General features: G+C 40.1%; 1 protein-coding gene across 3 annotated transcripts in view; it reads right to left on the reverse strand.

Annotated features, from left to right (window-relative positions):
- anapc1 (anaphase promoting complex subunit 1) overlaps window positions 1-12,358 on the reverse strand; it is a 51,031-nt gene that overhangs the window by 20,514 nt on the left and 18,159 nt on the right. For all 3 annotated transcript variants that reach the window (XM_007551130.2, XM_007551129.2, XM_016671023.1), the window contains exons 25-38: window positions 11,819-11,897; window positions 9,593-9,629; window positions 9,379-9,452; window positions 7,963-8,141; window positions 5,693-5,779; window positions 5,439-5,578; window positions 5,070-5,188; window positions 4,737-4,867; window positions 4,418-4,558; window positions 2,098-2,250; window positions 1,898-1,979; window positions 824-915; window positions 294-428; window positions 20-102 (exon numbers count right to left, since the gene is read on the reverse strand). In XM_007551130.2, coding sequence (XP_007551192.1) covers window positions 20-102; window positions 294-428; window positions 824-915; window positions 1,898-1,979; window positions 2,098-2,250; window positions 4,418-4,558; window positions 4,737-4,867; window positions 5,070-5,188; window positions 5,439-5,578; window positions 5,693-5,779; window positions 7,963-8,141; window positions 9,379-9,452; window positions 9,593-9,629; window positions 11,819-11,897 — 1,532 coding nt within the window. The remainder of the gene's footprint in view (window positions 1-19; window positions 103-293; window positions 429-823; window positions 916-1,897; window positions 1,980-2,097; window positions 2,251-4,417; window positions 4,559-4,736; window positions 4,868-5,069; window positions 5,189-5,438; window positions 5,579-5,692; window positions 5,780-7,962; window positions 8,142-9,378; window positions 9,453-9,592; window positions 9,630-11,818; window positions 11,898-12,358) is intronic.

Genomic DNA, 12,358 nt, shown 5'->3' on the forward strand with positions numbered 1-12,358 from the left:
TCATAAAAACTTGTCCTACCTGTTGTTGGTCTTCAGGTAGATCATGGCGAGGGCCAGCGTGGCTCCTGGACACGTCACGTCTACATTTATTGTGTCACCCTCCTGCGAAGACAGTTATTTGAATGAATAATCCAACGACAGCAGCCTCTATTGCAGCACCGCTTCCATGTTCTTCTGAAACATTTTGGCATGTGAGGAAACCTCATTTTGGCACTTGCCATTTTTACAGCACTGCAATCTGCAATTTCCTTTTTGTATTCTGTAACGCCTTTCAATTCTGTGTTTGCGTCTACCTTGATCTGATAGCTGGGAGACTTGTGCCTTTCCCTGCTGGCCCCGGCCTGAGCTCTCCGATGGCCCCCGACCATGTACTGGTACAACTGTTCGGGAACATTGAGGTCCGTCATTCCGATCAGGTTGCTGCCGTGCTGAAAAACGCAGAGGAGATGGTAACACAGAGAGAGAAGAGGTCAAATGATTAGGGGAATCGATAATAAAAATAAAAATTAAAAGAGACTCACACATTGAAGTGTCTATGTAGAAAAAAAATAGCTTTATAGCAAACAAAAAATGTCATTGCTGAAAATGATGAGTGTTTCCTGAAACAACTACCATCCAAAAACTTGTAAAAGAAACATGTAAGCACAAAACTACAAAAACATATTACTAATATAAAATGCATAAACCTGCAGTAAAACCGAGATTTGGCCTTGAAAAGAAAACAATATTAACAGTTATATAAAGTCAAGAAAATCTAGACTTACAAATGTTTTCCTGTTGCCATTTGTTTCACAAACTTTGTGCTTTTATTTGGGTCACTCACCCCAAGACAAACCATGCCAAGTGCGAGTCCTGCTGCGAGTGAATAGGACTCCCTGTCAGTGCAGTACTCCATCTCTGGACCTGGAGGGCGGCCTTTAAAAACACATCCAAGACTTTATTAGTTTAACTTCATTGTCGTATAAACAGACAATGTCACGACCACAGAAGCAACAAACAACACGGATAAGGTAAAAAACCTAAACAAAATAAATGGTTGAATAAAAGAACGATTTGTAATAAAAACCAATCCAGTTTTTGTAAGATGCATTCAACAGAACTTTATTTGCAGCAGTGACGGCGGTTCTAGTTTTGTTAGACTTTTCAGCTTAATTATCTTAGTCGAAATAAAACAAAGTTTAGAGCAGTATTTTGAAGGCTACAAAATAGCGCAAATTTCGCACAGAAATATAAAAAAAAAATCAATCTAACCTTTTTAAGATGAATAAGTTGATAAAGCTGACAGGATTTGAGTGTTACTGTGTTTCATGTAAAAAATGCAAGGACCAGTATCATACAGACTAAATGTTACAAATTGAATTCATAAACTAAACTTGGAAATTGTTTTAGGACTTAAAACAATAAAAAGAGCTGAAATAACTTAATACTGAAGTTACATGACAGAAAACAAGGTTGGAGATTATCTCTTGAATGTTTTTAGATCAATTGACTTTTGAAATAAAAGTTTCTGTGTCTGTATAAACCATATTGTCTGCTGTTCTTATCTGTGGGATGCCCCAAGGCTCGGTTTAGGGTCCACTTCGTTTTGCTAGATACTAAGCCCCTTGGACATTCATTTTGTGCAGGAACAAGCCTGGGAGTTTCCCCAACAACTTCCTAGAAAAAACTGCATTTTCTAATTCCATTTTACACAAAATATATTTAAAAAAGGCTTTATTTTCAGTTTCCTCAATTTTTCCACATCACTGTATTTGCTGCAGGCTGTGCATATTTTGCATTCAAAACCAAAAGTATAAATTCTGGGACAATTATAAGTTTTATATTTCCAGAGGCAGTAAAGGTTTAAAATAATTTATTTGTTAGCCATTCATCTTTTATGGAAGAAAACAACACGGACCGATCTCAGACAGCAGGACTTCAGCGTTGTGTCTGTGTCCTGTTCCCTGGTACACCAGACCGATACCAATGACAGCAGCAACCTGCAGGACAGACACATTTAAAAATGATTTTAGTGCAGCTTTTGTGCTGGCTGGTAATTGGAGAAAAAAAACAAACACACACAAAAAAAAATAACATTCAAGTCTACAACACACACACCTGAACATTGTGTGGCACGTCCAGCTCAGTGGAGGTGGGAGGGAGCAAAGCAGGAATGTGAATACTGAGCAGTCGGGTGATTGACATGTCCATGGTGCCCAGTTTGGCTGAAGAAACGCCCAGCAGGAGTCCAATGCTGGTCATCTCATGTCCCTGCCACAAACGGAGACAGACACAGAACGAAAATTATTTCAGTCTCACTGTGGCACTTGACAGGTAATCACAGAAAATAACTATATTTTCCTTTACATTCTCACACGCAATGCAGAAAACGTGTCATAAATCAGTTTTTTTTCCAATTAATAATCAATTTTATATAAATGTAAGTACTCTTTCTATTCGAGACTTGATGGTTGAAAAATAAAAAAATAAAAAGGTTTGCCATTTATTAATTTGCGGCATACATTGCTACAGTCAGGCTGGTTTACATAAAGGCACCAGCAAAAACCAAACTGGAAAGCAGGAAGCACTGAAGGTAAACAGTCAGAATGGAGACAGGACACAAAAAAGAAAACTTAGAATAAAAAAGGGACAGGAAGGAAAAATGGAAGCACGCAACAAAGGAAAGAAAGACAGGATGTAGGACACTAAGGAAGCACGGCAACGGAAGGAAGAACATAAGAAAATGGACTCAAGGAATGAAAAGAGATAAATACAGACAAAAGCCAAGGAAGAGAGGGAGTGGTAGCGTAAGAATCCTGTGGTTATTAACTCTTCACAGAATCCTTCTGAACGGTCCCGCGTGTAACATAACAGTAAAAATGTTTAAACAACTATGGATTTGGATAATTTTCCACAGTGGATGTCCAGATAACGACAGCATGCATCAAGTTTATTTTAAATGGTTTTGAATAAGGTGAATTTTTGCTCTGTGCCACAAATTAAAATACGCAGAAATAAAATTTTTACTTGTGTCCTTGCCTTATGTACTTCACTGCTGTTTCGGTTTTATACTGATACTAATGAAATTACTTCCGTTTCATCTCTTAAGTGTATTTTGTAAGGGAAGGTGCTTTACCTAAATTCTATTATGGTTCATGTGACAACATTTGCTTTAAAAATGAGATAATTTAATCGCTTAGTATTTCTGAAATCTTTAAAGCATCTCATTACTACCATTAAAGTTTGAGTGTGTAAAATGTACACCTATTCATTTGGCTGCATTGTTGACTCCATGTTTGTAAAAAAGCAGCTGAAGTCTGGGGATTAATGATCTGCTTGGCTGTGAGCACAACTCGAAATTCTCTTTAAAACCACAGCCATGCACAATTCTGACAAACTGTTCGTTTGCATAGCGGTGTAATTTCTCTTCTACAGCGAAAGTTGAAACCAGAAGAAAACCACCACTGACGAAAACGCTTCGCTGTCAACCATGTTCACAACTTTCATTCACACTGCTGGGCTGAGCTGCTAATACCCGTCTTTGTGAATAAATAAAAGGACACTGTGAGCACTTCCTGATTGGGTTTACACGCTTTTCAATTTCAAATTTATTAGAAAATAGGTTTACTTTATTTCCACTAATCAATACTTAAGTATTCGCCAATGATATTATATGGACACGCGGTCAGTAAAATAACCTTTACGAAAAAGAAAAGAAAAAAAAATAGATTGCTTCCAATTTAAATTTCACTACAAGGCCAGAATGAACATTCTAGCTTGCAATCAGAGCTAGCTGTAAGTAGCATGTGCATTCTTAGTGTAGTCAAATCTTTGAGTGGACCTTCTGCATATTTACATAAATGAGTCACAGGGGATGCACATTGACAACTACAACTTAATTTCACAATCTGAATCAACAAGAAACGAATCTTAACTGCTGAATGGTCGCAGTGGTTCCTGTTTGACTTTATTCATTTTCTCTGTGGTGACTTTTTATTATTTAGGTAAAAGAAAGAACAAAAAAATAAAGTTTTGACGTGCAGCATCCTGTTTTTCTCCACTGAAAGTGGGAAAGCATCGCCTTATTTCTAAATTTCTCAGAAGCCAGAGTTTCGCTTTGACTAGCTGTCGGGCTTTGATGCAAGTTTACAGTTCTCGTTTACGCTCATCTCAAGAGAGGTGAGCATGTTGTTGTGTGTGAGAGCAAGTAAATCAAAGCAAAGGGCAGCATCGTGCCTGTGTACTAAATTCCATGTAAGTTGGCGCGTTTACTGTGTTCTGTAAATTACTGGCGGCAGCGGTCGTTTAGAGCAACCGCCAAGCTAAATCAAGGATATTCATTAGCATCAATCTGCATGTTTCAATCGGGGAATGTTGGTGGGATTTACGTTACAAAATGAACAAAAAAAAAAAACTGTTGAACTCTGTTTGTGCAAACCTTGGTGAGGTAGTCATGTATGTTGAGAGTAGCCAGCTTGGTGAGGTGTCCGTTGAGGCCGAGGGCCATTAGAAAGCCTGCGTACTCGTTAGCCAGCTCAGGGCTCTTTGGCTTGTTGTAGGCGATCCATGCCGAGTCCACCTTAAGATGAGAAGCAAACATAATCAGACCTTTTCGTAGAAGAAAAACGTTTTTCTTTATTGACAAGTAGAAAAGAATCAGCATTTTTAAGCAAAAGACCAAATCTAAACCCGATTCCCTTTTTAAAAAACACATGTTCACATGAAAGCAGGCATGAGTCTTGGAGTTTTACACTAACCTGTGAAGCGGGGGCTATTTTAAGTCCCGCTGCAACTCCATTATGGAAACTGGGCCAATTGGTCATGTTGGGAGGAACATCAATGTTCCCACTGTTGAGATCTACCATAGCATTCCTGGGAGGAGCACGGCCTGGAGCAGAGAAACAGAAAGCAGACAGCATCCCAAAATAAAGGTTATTAATGTTGTACTCAATTAAATCAACCTGTTCTTTTTTTTTTTTTCTTCCTTTTTGTAAATTTTCTTAAGAAAATTCCAGATATCAAAAATAATAATAAAATCTTGAAAGCAGTAAACACTGAGGAAAAAACATTAATGCAATCGTAGCAACAACCTGTAAGGTTGAGTTTTGGTACAGGCAACGGTTCAGTTGGTACAGGATGGTAGGAAAAGAGCGTGAAGAGGCCTCTGCCAACCGGAAGAGCCATCGTCCTCTGGCACAACTGCAGAAGTCTAAAGCAGACAAATAGTAACACAAAAAGATTTCCAAGAAATTAAAAATGTCACACACAAAAACCAAATCACATAAAAGAAAATAAAACAGATTAAACGTCAAACATCTTTAGGCGTGTAAAGCAGGAACCAAAACATTCCAGATGTTTCGCTTCCCTTTAAAAGCTGCTGCATGCTCGATATTTTCTTCCAGTTAAGCATCTATTTTAGATAGTACATTATTATATTAACACAGGCAAATTGTGCTTACTTGTTTTCTTTCTCCTCTATGTACTCGTGGTCTGAAACTTCAGGCTGCTGCACAACACTGACCCGGACCGGCCTTGAGCTCTGGAGGAGCCTTCTGACTTCCTGGATCCTCAAATCTTGACTCCAGATCAGTCCTGTAACCTGAGGGAGAGAAAGGAAAAGACAAAAGATTTCACCTTATCCCAACAGTCCAAGATAATCTTTAGACAAACCAGAAGAAGCAAAAATATTCCAGTCAGGTAACAATCCAGTTACCTCATGAATTATGTCCAACATGCCATCTTCCTCCTCGTCTGCTTCTGAGGATGCAGGAGGGACCAAGGAGAATCCTGATCCTACAGACTGAAAACACTTAGAAGTGAAAATCTTTCTCGTACTCCCTTTCGGTCTCTCACTGAGCCCGAGAGTGTTTGTGAAATGCACCGAGGCGGCTGTGGGCCCGCTCAGGAGGCGGGGCATCCGGGTGGCGATGTACATAGACGATTGGCTGATCGCTTCGTCTTCCCGCCAGGAGGCTGCAGATCACACAGCTACATTAACGCAACATATGATGGATCTGGGATTCGAAATAAACATGGAGAAGAGTGTACTACTCCCCACTCAATCCATTTCCTTCATAGGTCTCTCCCTGGACTCAGTTCAGGCCAGAGTGAGACTAACAGAGGACAGAGTGAAAACGATGCTGGACTGCTTGTCCATGTTTCACAGAGGAAATCTGGTGTCCATCAGACTCTGCAGAAGGCTCTTGGGCCTGATGGCCTCAGCATTAGCAGTGGTTCCCCCTTGGGCGACTCCTTATGAAAGGAGTCCAGTGCTGGGTGGCCTCTCAGCAGAAGCTGAATCCACATGTTTCTCACAGAGTGAGGGTTTCTGCAGCCTGCAGGGCAGCACTACGCCCTTGGTGGAACCCCAGTGTGCTGACACAGGGCGTTCCAATGGGAGTAGTGCAGAACAGGAAAGTTGACACGACAGATGCCCCATCTGATGTACTCATGTCCCAGGAGTACTGAACTGAGGAGCGGACCTCCTCTCCAGAGGGAGTCCCCTGTATGCAGAGTGAAAACTCCATCCGGAAGCGGCCAGGCTGGTCTGGCAGAGGTACGGGCAACCATCCGTGGACCTATTTGCCTCACAGCAGAACAAACAGTGTCATCTGTATTTCTCCCTGCACGATCAGAACGCACCTCTGGGGGTGGACGCACTGGCCCACAGGTGGCCTCGGGTTCTGCTCTATGCCTTTCCCCCCATAGCTCTAATTTCACCAACGCTAGCCAGGGTACGAACAGAAGGGCTGACTATGATCCTCATTGCACCCCACTGGCCATCAAAACACTGGTTAGCAGAGATAACTCAGCTCCTGTGGAAGGATCCGTGGCCTCTGCTTGCATGCAGGGATCTACTGTCTCAGGCACGAGGACAAATTTTTCATCCCCACCCAGAAAGGCTGGCTTTGTGGGCTTGGCCCATGAGTGGTTCAATCTACAATCTGTAGGTCTCCCACAGAGTGTTACTGAGACAATCCAGAATGCTAGAGCTCCAGCAACAAGATCTTTGTATGAGAACAAATGATCTGTTTTTGAAAAATGGTGCTCTGAAATTCAGGAAATCCCCTTTCAGTGTTCTGTGGCCGTGCTTTTAGCTTTTCTACAGGACCTGATTGATAAAAGAAAAGCTTTTTCTACTGTCAAGGTGTACTTGGCTGCTATTTCAGCTTGCCATGTGGGTTTTGAGGGGAAGACTGCAGGCCACCATCCCTTAGTGTGCCGGTTCATGCGGGGGGCTTGCAGCAAGCTCCCTGTCTCAAGACCCATGGCTCCATCGTGGGATTTACCCCTGGTGCAGGATGCTCTCTCTGCCTCACCCTTCGAGCCTCTAGATCGGGTTGAATTAAAAATTGTAACCTTGAAAACAGCACTTCTGTTGGCATTGGTCTCTACAAAGCGTGAGGGTGAAATCCATGCTTTGTCTGTTAACCCATCTTGTATGAGGTTTTCTCCAGACAAAACTAAGGTGACTTTGCTCCCCAACCCTGCTTTTGAGCCTGAGGTGTTGGGGTCATAATCTCCAATTGAGTTGGTGGCTTTTTGTCCCTCTCCTCTTCTTCACTGGAGCAGGAGAAACTGCACAACCTTTGGCCTGTACATGCTTTAGATATCTATTTAGAGAAAACAAAATAGGTCAGGAAAAGTGACCAGTTGTTTGTCTCTTGGGCCAAGAACCCTTGCTCAGCATCAGCCCTATTTATGGGGGGGGCGTGGGGGGCTCCCTGCCCTCTCTGACGCTGACAGGCTTATCTCCAGCCAATCCTGGCTGGCGTAATGTAATAGGAGCTTCTGGTGAGGTTACGCCAGGGGCGTTCCCATTATGAGACACTCACGCTACTCAGAGAACTGGGGTTACGAAAGTAACCTAAAGATTTAAAGAAAATGCAGTTATCTGTAATAAAGTAAGCCAATGACAGAATAAAAGTAAAATTGGATTCTACTACAGATGGCTGCATCCTGATTTCACAAATCTCTACTTACAGCTTTGCTTTTAGCCAGGGTCATCTTGTGAGCTTGCTTGGTCAGGTCCTGTCGGCCAATCAGCAGACAGACTTCCTCTGGCCAATCAGAGGACGGCTGCTCGCGACATCGGTAAATTGCCTCTCTGATGGGCAAAGCCACCCCGAACGGGACCGACTCCAAATCCTTCAGGGTGAAGCCTGCAGCGGTGGGAAGGCAGGGGTGAATAATTTTGGTTATTTAGAGTTTAAAAGCAACCATAAAGACAGATTATGCATTTTAAAACATGGACCAACTGCTGTTAAAATGATGTTAATGAGCAGAAAACAGAAGTTTTAGTAACTGGTCCAGACCCACAGGGGGAGAGAAACCTACACCCAACTTTTAACACGGACAACGAGTCCTCCAGAGGCAGTAAAAAAACCCCCGTTTGATTTAAGAATATATTTTACAAACTATAACCTCAGTAACCACCTTAGAGGGAACTGAACTGGAGGAGTTTAACTTCTATAAATAACTGGGAACCTTAAATGATTCCCTCTTTTAAAAACACATGTTGAGAGCCTTGTGAAACAGCTGCGACAGAAACTGGGTTTTTAAGTTTGAAAATAAAGATTTGCAGCCACCTTTTCACTGGTGCTGGACAGCGGGAATGTTTTCGAGCGAATGTGTCTTCTCAAGATCTCCATATAGCGGAGAAGCTTACAACGCTTCACGGAGGTTCATGACAGAGCGCAGTCTTTTATCCAAAAAGGCCATTTTTTCTCCTCTGCCTGCTTGTATTTGTTTTCTGACAGCCATAGAAAGTAGAGGAAGTTGATGTTTTCGATCTCAGGGTTAGTTGTTGCTTTGGGTTCAGGATAACAGCAATGAAACTGAGGCTGTTTTCCCATTTCCCTTCTCTAAAAAGGAATGAGTAGCAGAGCGACTGGAACAGAACTGAATGCGTTCAAATCCAAATTATGAGAACTTGAGGTTAACTCCCTTTAATGTTTTTAGTATATTTTTAAAATTAATTCTCAACTCAATAAAACCTGGTATCATAAATGTCAGATTAAGCTAAATATGTATGTTTTCTACTGCATTACTAGCTAATTTTTATTTAATCAAACATAATTTACTATTTATCGGATAGTTTATTGTTGTTTTTTTATATAATTATTTCGTCATATGTTTTTATTTGTACTTTCCCCACAATTCCTCCTCTATAGTTCTTATTTTAGCGCTTTATGTATATTCACCTGTATTTACACGCTTGTAAGAAAAGGTCTCTACCAGTAAAGTTTGATTGGCTACATTGCCCCACAATTGTTCTCTTATCTATATAACATATCTGATTTGACTGTGAAAGTCAATTTGTTGACTTTAGCTTCATTGCAAGTGTCAAAACATCCATTGTTGTGAGGTAATGTTGTGAAAATGATTCGCTGCTCGTACCCTGTGAGGTGAGCCACACCACCAGCTGCTCAGCTAGACTCTCACTGGAAACCCTGACCTTCACACTGCTCTGCCTGGAAAAACAAAACACAGAAGTACTTTGTGAGAAAAATCACCAATCATTTCAATCATGATTTGATGACAGAGTTTTTAAACGCACAAAAAAAATGTCATGTCTGTAGATAGTTGTACAAAATCTTTGAATTTATTTTACCTTCTGGAGTTTGGCTCACTAGCACGGGATCTCTGGCCTAGAATGATAAAGACACAGACATTAAACCAAATGTAAGCAATATCTCAACTTCCATAAATGAAGCCTTATTTATGAGTTAGAATTATAACAACATAAGGTATTCTAAAGTTTTCCTGAAATTCTTTAAATCTGCTACTAAAATTTGGCATGAAACACACTTGGATTAAGAGTGAAAGTGCCAGTGTTATGTATTGACCATGCACAAGTAATCAGGTTTCAGTTGTTATTATGAAAATGCCATGTAAATCAAATATGATTTAAAAGAAATGTTATTTTCTAATTTAAAACCTTGAAATTGGGCCTCCGTCTCTTTAAAAACTCCTGCTCTTTCTGAAACTCGGCCTTCAGGATGTCATCACAAAATCACTCCCCCATCAACCATTTAACAACGTTTTTACCAGCGTTGAACTGAGAAGTAGTTTATGTAAAAGGCTCAACAAATGTTTGCCAATTGCTACTGGCTAGTCTGAAGGAGCCAAGTGGGGGAGTCACTGTGAGGCAGATGCTCAGAGGAGGAGCTGCGTCTCAAAGGTCCACCCAGGCGTTTCCACAAGTGAACGGTTGCCATGGGAGATTATAGGATTTCTCAAACATTCATGAAAGAATCAAGGCAACACTCCAGGTGTGTTTATGATGAGGGAATAGCATTATAACATAATGTAAGGCTTACAAAAGTATATTTTACATAATATTGTCTCTTTAAATACAGGATGAGTAAATCATGCTTTTCTTTTTGGTGACAAGGAATCTGTTCTACTTGAAAATTAAGTCTTAATGCTGGAAGGACAAAAACTAAAGTTTTCTCATCACTCACAGGCTCAAGGCTAAATTCGTTGACAGAAGAAAAATGGTGGATCAAATAACTGCCACCAAGGAGCTCTAGTGGGCTTTAACATGAGAGGACAACAAAGAAGGAGGAAAAGCAGGAGACTGTGTAATAATCTGACTCTGAAGCAGAGCACAGTGGGGCTGACAGTTAATATGGGTGGCTTGTCGATAAATGATTACACCGAGGAAAACAAGCTGTCCAAGTGTTGTTTCAGGCCATTTAAAAAATACACAGAACTTTGAGTTTCAGGGACATTTTTTCTGAAAATTCATCATGACCAAAAGATTTGTGCATTTTTGTTGGTGTCTAATGTGGTTTCTGTGCTAGTGAACACAGAATAATGCAGCCGAAGAGGACAGTCTCTAGTAACTAAACCTTTGACGCTGTTACAGCTTCAAACAGACAAATCATTTTATTAAATGTTTTATAAAAGGTTTAGTGAGGGATTTCCTTTGTCAGGAAAACAACTAAGAGCTTCTCCCATTGAAGTGGTCCCTGTGCTGCAACATCCTGTACTAAACGGGTTCTATATAAAGAAATACGAACAGCCAGAAGTCACCTTGGTCCCTTAAAACTTCCACTCTGCTGCTTCCTGAGTTTATATACAGGATCAAAGCACATTTTTTATTTTATCCTTATGAATAGTCATCTTAAAATGACCCATTTAACGAATGCATAAAGCTTTAAAAAAGCAGATCTGGATTTATAAACACCACTGCACACAGGTGTTACACTTACAGTTTCAAGCAGGATTCAAAAACACAAGCTTGCAACAACAGTAGAGCAAGTAACAGACTATTTATATATTAAGCAAAAACAGAAATAATGAAAATGAAAATGATCATAGATCCAGTTTAAAATCTTGTTGCAAGAATCTGGACCTTTGTATGTTTCTGAATTACTTTGCGTTTATCTTTAGGTTCTCTGTCAGCAAGTTCAAAATCAAAATCATCAATAATTTGGTCAAAAACTCAAGTTGCATTATGGTACACTAACCATTGTTATAATAAAGTTAAGAATTTTAATGGAAAAAAGGCCTGGCTGTTCTATTATCCACATCAATCCTGACATGAGAAATTATAAAACCGAACTGCAGCACATTGAAACTCATTTGCGTAAATTTTGTTTCATTCTTGCATCAAAAAACTTCTGTTCCTTTGTCTAAGCTCAAGACAAAAGTAATGAGAAAAACCAACCCACTCCGGCCCCTTTTCCTTTCCTTTCTTTTTTCTTCCCTTTTTGGGCCACACAGTTACCGTTCTCGGCTATTTTAACCACTGGCTGGCTGATTGGTGCACTGCTGCTTTGGTCCAAAACCCCCAACATCTGGTATAAAAATAAACAACAGTGAAACATACCTGCTGAGAGCTTCAGGAGGTACTTCCATTCATTTGTCGATGTAGCATTATAATCTCCAATGATGTACAGAGCATAACTCTGTCAAAAAAAGAAAAAGGAGACCCAAAAAAAGTTATTTTTACATAAAAGGGAATAACTCAAGTGAAACAAACTTCAACGACATTGTTGATATTACAACAACAACAAAAAAAAACATTTAGCTGGTTTTGTCAGTTCTTTTCAACATGACTGAACATGTTTACAAAATGTCAATATTCAGGGTTGAGAGGAAACGGATAATAAAATACGTTTGTGTGTTATTTTAGAAATTTTGTAATAAATTAAACGAATTTAGGATATTCTGACAAAATGTTTCCACTTCGCGTATGTACTGGAGTTACAGAAAGAAAAAAAAAAACAGAAAGTGGACAGGTCATCATCCTACCCAGTTATAATAAGAATTGGCATCAAACTTGCATGGTTAGTAAACATGCAGCATTTATTTTTGTTTTTATTAAGAACATCTGTAAGGGATCAATATGGCTACCACAGCATCATAA

The sequence above is a fragment of the Poecilia formosa genome, unplaced genomic scaffold (genome assembly GCF_000485575.1).
Source record: "Poecilia formosa unplaced genomic scaffold, Poecilia_formosa-5.1.2 Scaffold40, whole genome shotgun sequence".
In the NCBI taxonomy this organism is placed as follows: Eukaryota; Metazoa; Chordata; class Actinopteri; order Cyprinodontiformes; family Poeciliidae; genus Poecilia; species Poecilia formosa.